General features: G+C 35.8%; 1 protein-coding gene across 1 annotated transcript in view; it reads right to left on the reverse strand.

Annotated features, from left to right (window-relative positions):
* fsd1l (fibronectin type III and SPRY domain containing 1-like) overlaps positions 1-14,011 on the reverse strand; it is a 35,293-nt gene that overhangs the window by 2,792 nt on the left and 18,490 nt on the right. Inside the window, exons 4-12 of the mRNA XM_016552278.1 lie at positions 11,598-11,699; positions 7,794-7,818; positions 6,991-7,254; positions 6,806-6,904; positions 6,150-6,279; positions 4,692-4,727; positions 3,182-3,279; positions 1,792-2,043; positions 1,136-1,224 (exon numbers count right to left, since the gene is read on the reverse strand). Coding sequence (XP_016407764.1) covers positions 1,136-1,224; positions 1,792-2,043; positions 3,182-3,279; positions 4,692-4,727; positions 6,150-6,279; positions 6,806-6,904; positions 6,991-7,254; positions 7,794-7,818; positions 11,598-11,699 — 1,095 coding nt within the window. The remainder of the gene's footprint in view (positions 1-1,135; positions 1,225-1,791; positions 2,044-3,181; positions 3,280-4,691; positions 4,728-6,149; positions 6,280-6,805; positions 6,905-6,990; positions 7,255-7,793; positions 7,819-11,597; positions 11,700-14,011) is intronic.

The raw sequence follows: 14,011 nt of genomic DNA on the forward strand, positions 1-14,011 counted from the left end.
TCTGGCAATTACCAAAGTACAACACTACCAGTACTATAGTCATAAAGCAGCTGCAGTAATGCTTTATTTTACTCTACGGTTTCTTTGTTATACATGTTAAATGTACTTAAAGTAAATTATGCATAATTAACTAACTCTAAACCAAACCCTAATCCTATAGTAATAATGACGTCATTACTTAAAGTGCCCCTATTATGGGTAATGAAAGGTTCATATTTTGGTTTTGGGAGTCCCCAACAACAGGTTGACATGCACGCAAGGTCAAAAAACACTTTAATTGTCTTATAATATGCATTTATTTTTACCTTACTTGCTCAACGACTCCCAAACGATTCACTCAACGATTCATTTTTCCAAACTCCTCCTTTGCGTGACACTAATCTGCGGTGATTGGTCAATTGGTCTCATTTTAATTTAATCTTGCCTGTAATGCCCTGATAAAGCAGTGTTTGTGAGCGTGCTGCTTTGTGTACAGCGTTACCGGGGAAACCGCTATTTTTTTTACCACTCCAAAAGCGGCACCTAGCGGCAAAAAATGATTTTGCATTTTCATTCAAACCAATGCGAAAAGTGAAAAAGTGGGCGGGCAATATGCTAATGCTTCATGTTGACGTCAACATGAAACGCTTGGGATTCGTTTTAAAAACAACCGGTTTCAATGATTCAGAGTCCACTCTTTCTTTTGAGAGACAATAACTTTATACACGGTGCACGCACTTTCAGACTTTCAAACTTTGCAGGATGTTTTCATTCACTTAGAGCTGTGTTACACACTGCATGAAAGGTAATTTTCAAAAATCCATAATAGGGGCACTTTAATTGTATAATTACACTGTAACAAGGACATGATCTGTCAATGCAAAGTGCATAATTTTCAGTGCATCATTTTTTTTAAATCATTAGCTTTGAGAAGAAGTGGTGTTAATACTTCAGCACATGACTATTACAAGCTTATACTATTACAAACCTATTATTTGTAAACAATCAACACTCACTTTCAGTGTTTTTCATTTTTTTCCCGTTGCCTGATTCTATTACATCATCATCTTTTTTTATACATGAAAAACGGGGCATGGTTTGCATTAGAATAACCTATATTTGCATGTGTAAATAAAATGTTTGTACTCTAACTCACCATGAAAGCTGGCACAACAGGTTGGGTGAACCTCACTTTAAAAGTATGAAGCAATTGTTTGTTTTCAGCATTATAGAAGGAAAGTTGGCCTGGAAAAAAACAAAAAATGAAGCTATTAATAAATAGCAGCAGTCACATTTACTTGCTGCAGTTATTCTGGTAGTGCACGAACCAGCTCACAAGCAAAGCATGAATGGAAATGGTGGAAACTCAATCTGTAGGTATCTGATTGCACATGTGAGAAACCCGAGGGTGGGCTATAATGTTCCCTATAGACTACGGCAGTCGGACAAAATGGAGCATGACATGAACATACAACACTTAAGCTACCCATAATAACACAGAAGACATGGATAACAGAAACAAGGAATCAGGTGTGAGCTACAAAAAATGCATATACACTGTTTGACCCTGTAAATCCTGACATATGAAAAAATAGGCAGATTTGTTTTGTGAAACAAATGTGAAGTTACTCTTATGTTTACTTTCTAAAAAAAGATTTCACAGCAAAAAGGTGGACATTTTTACGATTATACTAAAAGGCCTTTTACTTGCCAAAAATTACAAACTTTCAATCAGACGTGGCTTTATTGGATTAATCAAACAATAATTTAAAAAGTGCTATATGTCATTTTAGATCAGATTTTGTTCATTACCCCGATCAAAGTCACAGTAGACCCCAATGCTGTCTGGTACGGGGACGTCCAGATTCTTTGCCTTGTTGTTGTGTTTGGCTGCAAATGAGTTCTGCAGCCAGTTGTTGACATGGATACACCAGGTGGTGTTGGTCTTCCCCAACTGGTCAAATTTCCCAAGGTTTCTGTAGGCCAAACCAACACTGTAGGACTTACAGTCTTTCTGAGGCTTCACTTCCCAGTAATGCTGGCCAGACTCTATACTGGTGTCACCTAAACATGCATACAAACACGAGTTTAATTTAAACAGTTTTCAAATTATTATAATGTCAATAAAGTGACGTTATTCCAGCAACCACTGTTGTGTGGATGTGTAGTATTTGTTGGTTAGAAGTAAAGTCGCATTCAGATAGTGCTTTATACAATACAGATTGCTTTAGAGCAGCTTCACCATAAATAACAGTGTTAATGTTCATTAATTACCATTAATTATCAAATAAATTCAACTCGGCTTGTAAAGCAGCTCTATAGAAGACAAGAGTTTCATTATTCAGCTCCATTCAGTTCATTGTTGTTTCAAAACTCTCAAAATTGCAAAATGTCCATTAATGATGAAACAACTTCAATTTCAACTACACGGCAGCTCTACTGAAGACAATAATGTCATAATTCAGCTCAGTCATTAAAAGCTGAATAATGACACCATTGTCTTCTGTAGAGCTGCTTATATCTGAATTAATCTCATTTCATAATTTGATGAACGAATCTGAATCGACCATGAATTTACTTTAGTGGAATAATGGCACACTTGTCTTTTTAGAGCTGCTTTAGAGCTCAAATTGTATTTGTTTCATCACTAAAGAACTTCGCAAAATTCTTGCTTATTTGTGACACAGTTTTGAAACAATCTTTATTGTTTAAAGTGCTATATTAAAATATGGCTTGACTTGACAATTTAGAGTCAATGTTGATTCAATTGAATTCAATAACAGTGTCAGTGTTGCAAAGTTAATACATTATGAAACAAATTTGATTCAGCCTGTAAAGCAGCTCTACAGAAAGACAATTCAGCTCAAATTAGTTCAATGTTGTTTCAAAACAGTATCACTCATAAATTATGAAACATCTTCAATTTCATCTACAAAGCAGCTCTACAGAGTACAATAGTGTCATTGTTCAACTAAAATCCATTCAGGTTTTGTTCGCATCTGTTTTCAGTACCATCAAATTAATGGTATTACTGAATATCAATTGCCTTTTAAACCCCAGCTTTTAAGAGACAGGGATAGTTTTCCCAAAATTGTTGAAGAGAAGCATCAGTTTCCTTCAAAAACAAAGACACTTCTTCCAAAATGATTCCAGTCTTTTGGATAGCATAGACACTTTAGGATTTCTAAGGCTGTTTTGGTACCCAGTACTGTGTAGGACTCTCCAGTGAAGCGATCCCTGGCTCCTCTCGGGGCGGGTGAGCGCGTCACTGATGTTCTTTTAGGAGATGGAGTTCCACTTCTGAAACCATCAGAGAGACACCGACAGTCACTACACACACACACACTTGGGTTCAGGACAGAGATCAATCATCAGAACATGCGCAAACACAAACTCCAAGTCCCACAACACACAAAGAGCAAGAGGAAGAGAGTCAGTGTCAGTTAGTTATCAAACACAGCATGTCCCTATTTGTGATGCCTACTACAGCCAATGGTGGTGCAAAAAGAACTATGATCAAGAAATTAATGGAAAAAGCAGTACATAACATGTTAGCCACAGCAGCACAAATGATGCAATGCTACTCAATACATTTATTGCAACAAAAAAAACAAAAAACACCAAAACAACTCCTATATATCTTAATAAACTAATGGGTGTGCAAACTTCGGATGGCTAGTATAGATCATTTAGGCAAGAAAACTACTGGCAACTGATTGTGTATTCAACAAAGTGCACAAATAAGTGTTTTATTATTTAACCCAAAATGATTCTGAATAAGGGATGATTGAACCCTTTGTGCAGGGCTCATGATCTCCCCTCCTCCATTAGCCATATGTAAGATCCCACATATTAGCATATGAACAGCTGGCCGGTGAAGGACGACCCACACATTGTAAACAATGTAGCATTATCACAAGGTTCTTGGCATACCAGATGGTTTAGTTACAATGCATGACCGGTGTAATTACATGCAAAATTGATGTTGTTCAGTGCACTTTGTTTGCCGTAATGGAATGACTGATGAGAAAAGCATTAGAGCGGTGATTTCAGACGAAAGCTTACTCACCACAGTCATAAGGATGTGAGCATGGAAAAGCAACTTTGTATTTAGAATTACGTTTGATTAAATGTTGCAAAACTAATATTTAGGTCATCATTTGATAACATTTCAACACAGTAAGAAGTAGCCAAGTTGTAAAGAGAGCGGTGATAGCAAAGATGTCAAGTACAGGTTGAGTTTTTGGTCAGAATCATTGTCAGAACTAGTGATTCTATATAATACAATTCTATTTATATTCTATTGAATCTACTTTCAGTAACACTCACAGCCAGCACATGCGAAACCCATAAGAGCACTCAGTTTAGAAACACAGAAAAACCCCCTCAGAAGAAGACATTTCATAAATAAGGATCACAAGTATGATAGTGAATTTAGAATAAAATTGAAGATGCATTTCTTTAAAATGATAAATAAGACATATTTTGTAAGCTTGGAACTAATATATGAAATTCCTGAAAGATCAAATGTAGATTAGAGTTATCCAGTGATCTGTAATCCTTTTTCATGAAACGCTTTGCTCAGATCTGTCTTTGTGAACACAATGCCCGTAGAGGAGCTGGTCTAAAGGGCTCTAAGTAAGCCAGCAGTAGCGCTTGGTTTATTGCTGTCAGAAAGAGCTAAAGACCACTGCTAAGAGACACACAGTCACCTTGACATATTCTTCAGATTGGTGAAATGTGCACTGCTGATTGGTAGAAAAGGAAAAACAAGAGCAGGGAGTTATTAGGGAGGCACTGATGTTAAAAAAACTACTTATTTTTATGCTATTGCCAATTCTACACTACTTTGTTGAAATAATCTAAAACACTGTAAACTAAAATCAGTCATTTTAAATGCTAAAACTGAATTTGGACATTACAATATTAAAATGTAGAGTATGAAACTTTTATTTTAGACTAATTTTAAATAGAAAAAAAGAAATAAGAAACTGCTCAATAAAGTCATTATTTTGTTTTCTTTGAACACAAAAAGTATTCTTGAAGCTTCATAACATTATGGTTGAACAACTGATGTCACATGGACTATTTGAACAATGTCCTTACTACCTTTTTGGGCCTTGAACGTGTCAGTTGGGTCAGAAAGCTCTTGGATTTCATCAAAAATATTTTAATTTGTGTTCCAAAGATGAATGAAGGTCTTACGGGTTTGGAACGACATGAAGGTGAGTAATTAATGATAGAATTTGGGTGAACTATCCCTTTAACAATAACAGCACTGTATTACGTTACATTCCAGATAGGGCCTTACACTAACTGATGTGTTGAATAAAGGGTTAGTTCACCCAAAAATGAAAATTCTGTCGTTAATTACTCACCCTCATGTCGTTTCAAACCCGTAAGACCTTCGTTCATCTTCAGAACACAAATGAAGATATTTTGGATGGAATCTGAGAGCTGTCTGACCCTGCATAGACAGCAACGCATCTGAAATGTTCCCAAGTCCAGAAACGTAGCAAGGAGATCTGTAAAATAATCCATGTGACATCAGGGGTTCAACCGTAATTTTACGAAGCTACGAGAATACTTTTTGTCAGCTGACACAGTACAGCATACGCTGTTTACGTCCAGCTGATATTCTCCAAAATGGCACCAGGGTGATGCGGAGGAGACGAATTGTTGAATAAAGTCAGTTTTTTGTTTTTTTTTTGCACACAAAAAGTATTCTCATAGCTTCGTATAATTGCGGATGAACCACTGATGTCACATGGATTATTTTACAGATCTCCTTGCTACGTTTCTGGACTTGGGAACATTTCAGTTGCGTTGCTGTCTATGCAGGGTCAGACAGCTCTCAGATTCCATCAAAAATATCTTAATTTGTGTTCCGAAGATGAACGAAGGTCTTACGGGTTTGAAACGACATGAGGGTGAGTAATTAATGACATAATTTTCATTTTTGGGTGAACTAACCCTTTAATAAATTACTAACAGCCAAAGTACTAGCAGCCAAACCTGAAAACCTCTCAACACACACCAGGATTCAGTGTGATGAAGCAGAAATTTTAAAACTATATTAAAATCTCATCTGAGAGTACAAGAACATGTATGTTTCATCTCATTCATGGCTGACTCAATGGAAGAAAGATGCAGTATCTTAAATTTCTTACCTGCCCTTGTTCTCCTTCCCTTTGACTTTGCTGTCTACTCCTTTTCCTCCCTGAGGATCCCATTCCACGCTCCTGTCCTCCACCTTCAGATTCAGATGAGATGACGTGGAGTCAAAGCCGAAGTTAAACGCTAACACAGAGAGGCACGACCATCAATATCACAGAAATACTAACAGGACAGTACAATAACATATGTTTTTACTAATAAAACTACTGTTTAAAAGTTTGGGGTTGGTAAGGTTGTGAAACACTATTAAAATTGAAAATAACTCTTCTATTGTAATGTATGTTAAAATGTTTTTTTTTTTCTGTGATCAAAGCTGAATTTTCAGCATCATTACTCCAGTCTTCAGAGTCACTTCAGAAATCATTCTAATATGCTGATTTAATGCTTAAGAAACAATTCTGATTATTGTCATGTTGAAGACCGTTTTGCTTTGTTTTTTGTAGAAACTGTTATAAATATTTTTTGAAGGATTCTCCAATGAATGTAAAGTTGAAAAGAACAGCATTTATTTGAAACCGAAATCTTTTGTAACATAATAAATATCATTACTTTCACTTTTGATCAACTTAATTCATCCTTGATGTATAAAAGTATTCAATTCTATTAAAAATCTTTCTGACCCCAAACATTCAAACATATGCTTTAATACCTCTAGTTTCCAAAGTGACCGGATCCGAATAATCCCCCGCGGCTGCTTTGTTACATGCTCTTACCCGGAAGTTCATGAACTTGGTGTCAAATCTTAACCCTGTCAAATGAAGAGAGCAATCAGTTTTCCTAATGCATAAAAGTGGGAAATGTAAAATATTTTGAGCAGAACATTGCTGTCAGCACCTTGTAGGGTGTATTCACTGGTCTTGATGTTGTCCACCACTTCCCAGCACTGCTCGTCCTTCACACGCGGCAGACCCTCGTGGTTGGTTTTTCTGTACTCTAAGATGTAATGGTCAATCTTGCTGTCCTCCACCGGTATTCTCCAGGTTACGGTCACCTCATTATCTATGACCAGACAGTCCTCGAGCACTATCTCTGGAGCTCTTGGCACTATGTGCAGAAGATCAGAAACGGGCAAGTAGGACTTTGATTCACATATATTACCTTGAAGGAGTCATATCATACATGTTTTTGTCCACTTAGTAATATACTGTCATACATGTTTATGTCTTTGAGGTCCACTTAGGTTGTTTGTACCTGTAAGTTGTAAATTTTTTGCACCCAAACAGTCAGCTTTTAGTGTTTTATGACATATTTTCACCATTTAATAGGCAGTGTTTTATGCAGTGCTCAAAGTGTTGTTGCAATTTTTATGTGTGAAAGCAAAAACAGCATTTTTCTACATTTACTTGTGCACTGCAAGTTTACAGGCATTACAGGTAGGTAACATCTTATCGTCATTTATTCTGGTTTTCAACAACAGCATGTATTCTCCTTGCTCCTTATTACAACAAAGTGACTCGACAAATACGGGCAGTCATGTGCTTAAATGCATGTTACAGCTTCATTTAATTAAATTGTCTTTTTGAAAAAGGGAGGAAGGTCTGAGATCTAAATGCTACAATAAGCTGTTTTAGAATATTTACAGACAGGAATGGGCAGAGATATATTTTTATAACTCAACAGCAAATTACTTAATGTACCCTTGATGTCCAAAAGTCTTCGATGCTTAACGAAAACATTAGTTTTAAGAAGGTTATTTCGTTTTTTCTTTTGCTTGAAATTAAATCTGTTTTATTTTTCCATTTATTTTTTTATTCAATTTGAATGGTTTAATTACATTTTAATAACCAAAAAGCATGTCTAATCAATTGAATTCATAAAACAGTACCTATTTATTAACAATAATAGGGCCCTGAGAAATGTTTTGCAATGTTTTGGTTTCTCAACATCACAGCTCTGCATATATAATCAATTCTTGATGAACACATTTCAATTATTATTTGAATTATCTCATTAAGTCATTTAACCATGTATTAATATGTTTTTGGAAGGCATATGTCTTTTAAACAAATTAAAATGCCAACTGATGCCATATGACACATGTAATAATTGACTCAGCCAAACCTTTTAGACATATTTACTTGAAGTAACCCCTTTAAAAATAGTCAATTTTCCAATTCAAATCAATGTGATAAACTAAAGTAATCAAAAAGTAGTCTGATTATATAGAGATTATATACTCAGACACAGAGCATAGAGAGTACAGATATAGAGAGTAAAAATATACTCTGAAATCATGTCATGCATATGAGATTGTCTCGTATCCTAAATATCCTGTTAAAGATCCCTGTCCAAAGATAACATCCAGTCAAAAATAACACCACTCTTCTCTTCTTCTAATGCAGCTACACTATACAGTAACTCTGGTCCTCTCTCCATGCTCCTCAGGTTGGCTAGGGACAGATTTGAGTTTTATGTTTCTAAATTAACTCTGCTCAACCTATCCGGCTGCACAAAAATACAAAAAACATGTTGTCAGGTCACTAAGTATCAGAGCAAAATACAAGGAGCCAGAGGTGCCAGTACCGTTTTATTAAAAAATATCCCATTTTATCTGTTAAAATGGTTTTGTGCATTTTTATCTAAACTAATCATATCTTGAGTTTTGACATTTCAGAGATGAGCTCTCTATACAGACTCAATCTCCAAATGACTTTTAATATTAACATGAAAAAATATCTGTGCAAATGTTAAGCTAGCACAGTCTTGGAAGATTACCTCAGTGTCAGCAAATTAATATTCATGAATTTTGTCTTCTAATGGTGTCATATGACAAAGAAGCAGAGAGATACTTAAAAACAGAGAATTAGAATATAGTCTAGATCAGGGGTTGTCAGACTTAGGCACATCAGTGATTAGACAGAGAGAGAATAGTTATAACTTGATTTGAAATGTTGATATCTGAAACACTTAGTCTACTATATCCTCTTCCTATGCTGGGATGATAGAGCTGAGAGGGGTCTAATTTTTCAGTGCTATTTTTAAAAATTTGTATATGTCTGGATTTGGTGCATTTGTAGACCCCAAAGCCAGAGTGACTCACAAAAGTGCAGAGAATGATTACACACACGTGAACAGCAGATGAAACAAGCAGTCACTCCATGCAATGAACCACAAATCAGTAGAGCTCATCATAACACATGCAAATATAAGGTAGAATACTGAATCATTTGATAGAGCCATTCTAAAACTAACGCTGAAAATTACAAAACTAATGCTTATTATAGTCCTCTGCCATGAATGCATTTTAATTAAAGTCCCCCTGTAGTCAAATATTTTATCCCTTAAAACTTATCTTTGATCATCAAAATTACATATTTAAATGTTTTTTCTTGTGAAAATAATTTCCTCATTCCTTGAAATAGCTTGAATGCAACTCTACACCCTTGCCACATTTACTACACGCTGATCTATGAATATGCAATTAGTCCCGCCTCCACTCAGTCACACCAGCCAGCACCTCCTGAATGGTGTTGATTAATAGATTGGCACATGGTTTGTCTAAAGGCATATTAAAAACACCATATAGACAAATAAACAACATAAAAAATTTGATTTTCACTACAGGGGGACTTTAAAGGAAAAATGAAATTATGAAAATGTATTCACCCTCAGGCTATCCAAGATGTAGACAAGTTTGTTTCTTCATGAGAACAGATTTGGAGAAAATGTACTTGATGATTCCATCACTTGCTCACCAATGGATCCTCTGCAGTGAATGGGTGCCTTTAGAATGAGAGTCCAAAAAGATGATAAAAACATCACAATAATCCACACCACTCCAGTCCATCAGTTTATGTCTTGTGAAATGAAAAACTGCATGTTTGTAATAAACAAATTCACCTTTAAGACGTTTTAATGAAGGATTTGTTTCTTACAAACACTGCGCTTTTCACTTCACTAGATGTTAATAGATGGACTTGAGTCGTGTGGATTACTTGTGGATTATTGTGATGTTTTTATCAGCTGTTTGGACTCTCATTTTGACGGCAAACTCATATGTGACCTGCGCTGGCAAAATGAGTCGGAACGCGCAGAGGCTAATTTTAAGCTACAGACAAAAAAAGTGAAAAATTTCGATTTTGCTTGAATTTCAGGTTTTCACAAAAATGCCTTCATTAACCCCTCGTCTAGCAATCCCAATGCTCCAAATAGTAATCAAACATCTAAAATTATCTTTATTTGTACAATTTCTAAGAGGAGTACCTTTTTCTCTGCTGCTCTCTTCTTGCGCTGCAAGAATTTTCATTTTTGGGTGAACTATTCCTTTAATTCCCTTTAACTCTTTAATAAGGCAAACTAAGTTTTGTACTGAGTACCTGTGAAAAGTGACAGGGTTTACTTATTTAGCTGGCATGAAACAAAAGATTGGAGGTAACTTAACAGGTTTTTAAAGTAGGCATGCCAACACATCAGTCACATGTAATATCTGAGTGTTACATTTATACTTTTAATATGTAAAATGGCATATTTTAGATGTTTCAGTAAATATAACAATAACATCCCATTGCATAGACATGTATGAATAATTTCATCACAATTTAGAATGGTGTAATAAGCCTCACCACTTCCAACAATCAGGCTATATTACATTCAATCCCAATGGATGTAAAGCTACAGCGGATTGCGGATAGGCTATATATACACATACATACTTTTTTCATCTTGAAGGAGAGTCTCTGGTTACAAAGCACTGAGGCTGATTACACACACACAAACAGTATACATGTGTATGGCAGAGGCGTAGATCTTATTAATGTTGCTGTATTTGATGCTATCCCTTCACTAGCAGGTAACATTAAGCTTATTGCTGTGTCTGAGCAGGGTTTCTGCAGGATTTTTAAGCGCAAATTTAAGACTTTTTAAGACCTGCACAAATAAAATGAATACCATATGAGCAGGGTAGGGCAATGTTTATAGTACCATAATAAACTGTAAAATGACTATAAAAAGCATAATTTACAGTTCATATACAAGTTTTCACACACAAAAAAAGTTTTATAAAATGGTAAACTTTACATTTCAGCCTTTAAACCATTTTTAAGAAAATAGAATAAGAAAAAAAGAGTTGAAAGTATTAATCATTATATTAATTTAAACAATTATTATCAGTAAATTATTATATAAATTAAATAACAATTAGGGGTTTGCGATATTTATATACACATTAGTTTTTAATAGATTCACATTTAATTAACAGATCATAGAAATATAGACTTCCGTTTTTTTTGCATTAGCATTACTTAGGTGAAAAATCAAGTTCCAGACAATAAGTAGGATTAGTATGTTTAGTTCTAGTTTAATTCTTGGCATTCTTTGCTTGCAGTTTTTAAATGAGCCACAGAAAATTAAATGGAAATTTGAAAAGACAACAAACCCAGCATTTTAATAAATTAAATAAATGAAGTTGCAAGTATCCTTTGTGAAAAACATCAAACGTCTACCTTTGTGAATTCCCCCTCATCTGTAATGTGCAGCGCATTATTAGCAAACTCCAAAAGTTCCTCTGCACTCTCTAATGCACTGGTGCTTTGGGTCTGCTGGTTCTGGAGAAGAGATAAAGGTTGATCATTATTAGTGATTTTGAAATGATCTGTGTTCGCTGAATATATCTGGGCTTATTTTTTCTAATTCAGAGAGTATAATCTTTTTTCTATACAAAGCTTCCACTAAAATAATTACAACTGGAATGAAAATTAATAAAAACTAGAGAGATATTTTTAAAAAGCAAGTTTTGCACCAACAAAAAATGCTCCAAAAAAGCCCAGCAGTGGTGTTCCTGAATGAATATATATTTCTGAACAAATCAGTTGAGTGAATTATTCAATGACACACTCAGTCAATTGTTGAATCCATGAATTAATCTGTGTTTTTCAACAAATCAGCTGAGTGCATGATATAATGACTCACCTATAAAGACCACTTACTGTATCAATGCAACTCACTGAAAAATCCTGACCACTAAGGACCTGTTAAAACCTGAATCTACTTTGGGTGATCTGATCACAAGTGAACAGCTGTAACACATTGTCAATTGCATTTGTCTCCCATGCATCTTCAGTGACCACTTGTGCCTGGATTAAAGACCCTCATATCTGCCATGCACAGAAACTGTCACTGTTGTTATTGAGCAAAATAAATTTCACGGTTGTGATACGAGTCATCCAGCTGTCGGTGAACAGAGTCAAAACAGCATATAGGTTGCTATTAAGAATTCTCAAATCCTTCAAGTAGTGCTGGGCGGTATACCGGTTCATACCGAATACCGGTGTTTATTTTTGTTATGATATGAATTTTTAAAATACCGTATGTCGCTTAAACAACGTTCGGAACGCAACACTGTTTGAAACGGGTGTGTGAGGTTTAAGTGGTCTGATCCACAGATTTTTGCTTTACATTTCACTTTTACTTGTGAATAAAAATGAGTTGAAGAGAAACATGACATAACTTATAAAAAGCTTTAACCTAAATGTCCACTGAACTGGAAGAAATCTGCTCACTACACCAGAGGTTTGTTCCCTGACAAAGCTCCCTGAACGTCCCACACTACTGCATTCTCATGAAAACTCCTATTTTAAAAAGGGAACACAATGTAAGTAACAGATTTACTGTGCAGTGTAAGCCAATTAATTGATTTAAATGGGAGTATTCGTGACAGTGCAGAACTCGGATGGAAAGTCAGTGAGCTCACATGTAAACCTACAGTAACCTGAATGACAGCTTCAGTAATTGTTATAATTTTGCACACTTTCTATGTATACTTTATTTAAAGGGGTCATGACATGAGAAATCAAATTTGCCTTGATCTTTTGGCATATAAGAGGTCTTTGTACCATTAAAACATCCTGCAAGTTTCATAGCTTAAAACGTCCTCCTTATTATAAAAAAAAGCATTTATTTAATTAAGCTCCAAAAATGGCTCGTTTTGGATCTGAGGTGGAAGATGACGTCACCCGGGCACAAACATTTGCATAAACACTGCCTCCAGAGCAAGGCATCGACGAATAGTCGAATAGGCATCTTCTCACTATAGGCCACGCCCACTGGCGTTCAGTCACTTAACGGTTGATACTTGATTATGTTGAATGCGAGTGTCGCGTCACCTCAAAAGCAAAAGAGAAATTACAATCACTGCCACTATCTTGTCTACACTGGATACAGTATACAGATGCGCGTTTGCTTTCTGACACAGTCCACGAGCTTGAGTCTGTCAATAGGGCAAATGGAGTGAAAGAACGTTCACTTTGAAGCATTTGGTTTAAACAGCTCGTTTGCATCTTTGTACAGATATCAGAAGGTTCCCAGCATAACGAACAAGTGGATAGTTTATTTTTAATGCCATCCAGGATCGTGTCAGAGGATTGATTGGAGCATTTTGTTTTGTAAACGAGGCACAGTGTCATGGAGAGTTCACAAAGAAACATTTGTAGAAAGATGAAGCGGTACTAGATCTGTCTGCAGCTGCATCACAAACCTTAAGTAAATGATTTCATAATGCTTTGTCTGGAAATGACAGTTTTTTTATTATCATTTTGTCAAAACACTCACATGCAATAACGAGAGGGCATTGATACTGTTTCCTATACAATGACGTTAGCCAGTCATAACATGGGCTGATTCCTGACAAGCCTTAACCCCTTAAAGGTACAATATGTAATTTTCGCCGCTAGAGGGCGCTTATTCAAAATAAACAAAGAGACAAAGGCGTAGTTTCATGATGCCGTGACGGAGTGTGGAATCATGGGAGTTGTCGTCTTCATCCCCACAGCCGAAGCAATCCGACGGGACTCGGGCAGAAATCATGTTCATGGATGAGCTAATGATTTATTAACGTAGTAGAATGAAGCAGGGTGAGGCT

This window comes from Sinocyclocheilus rhinocerous, unplaced genomic scaffold, assembly GCF_001515625.1.
Source record: "Sinocyclocheilus rhinocerous isolate Xijiao unplaced genomic scaffold, SAMN03320098_v1.1 scaffold285, whole genome shotgun sequence".
In the NCBI taxonomy this organism is placed as follows: domain Eukaryota; kingdom Metazoa; phylum Chordata; class Actinopteri; order Cypriniformes; family Cyprinidae; genus Sinocyclocheilus; species Sinocyclocheilus rhinocerous.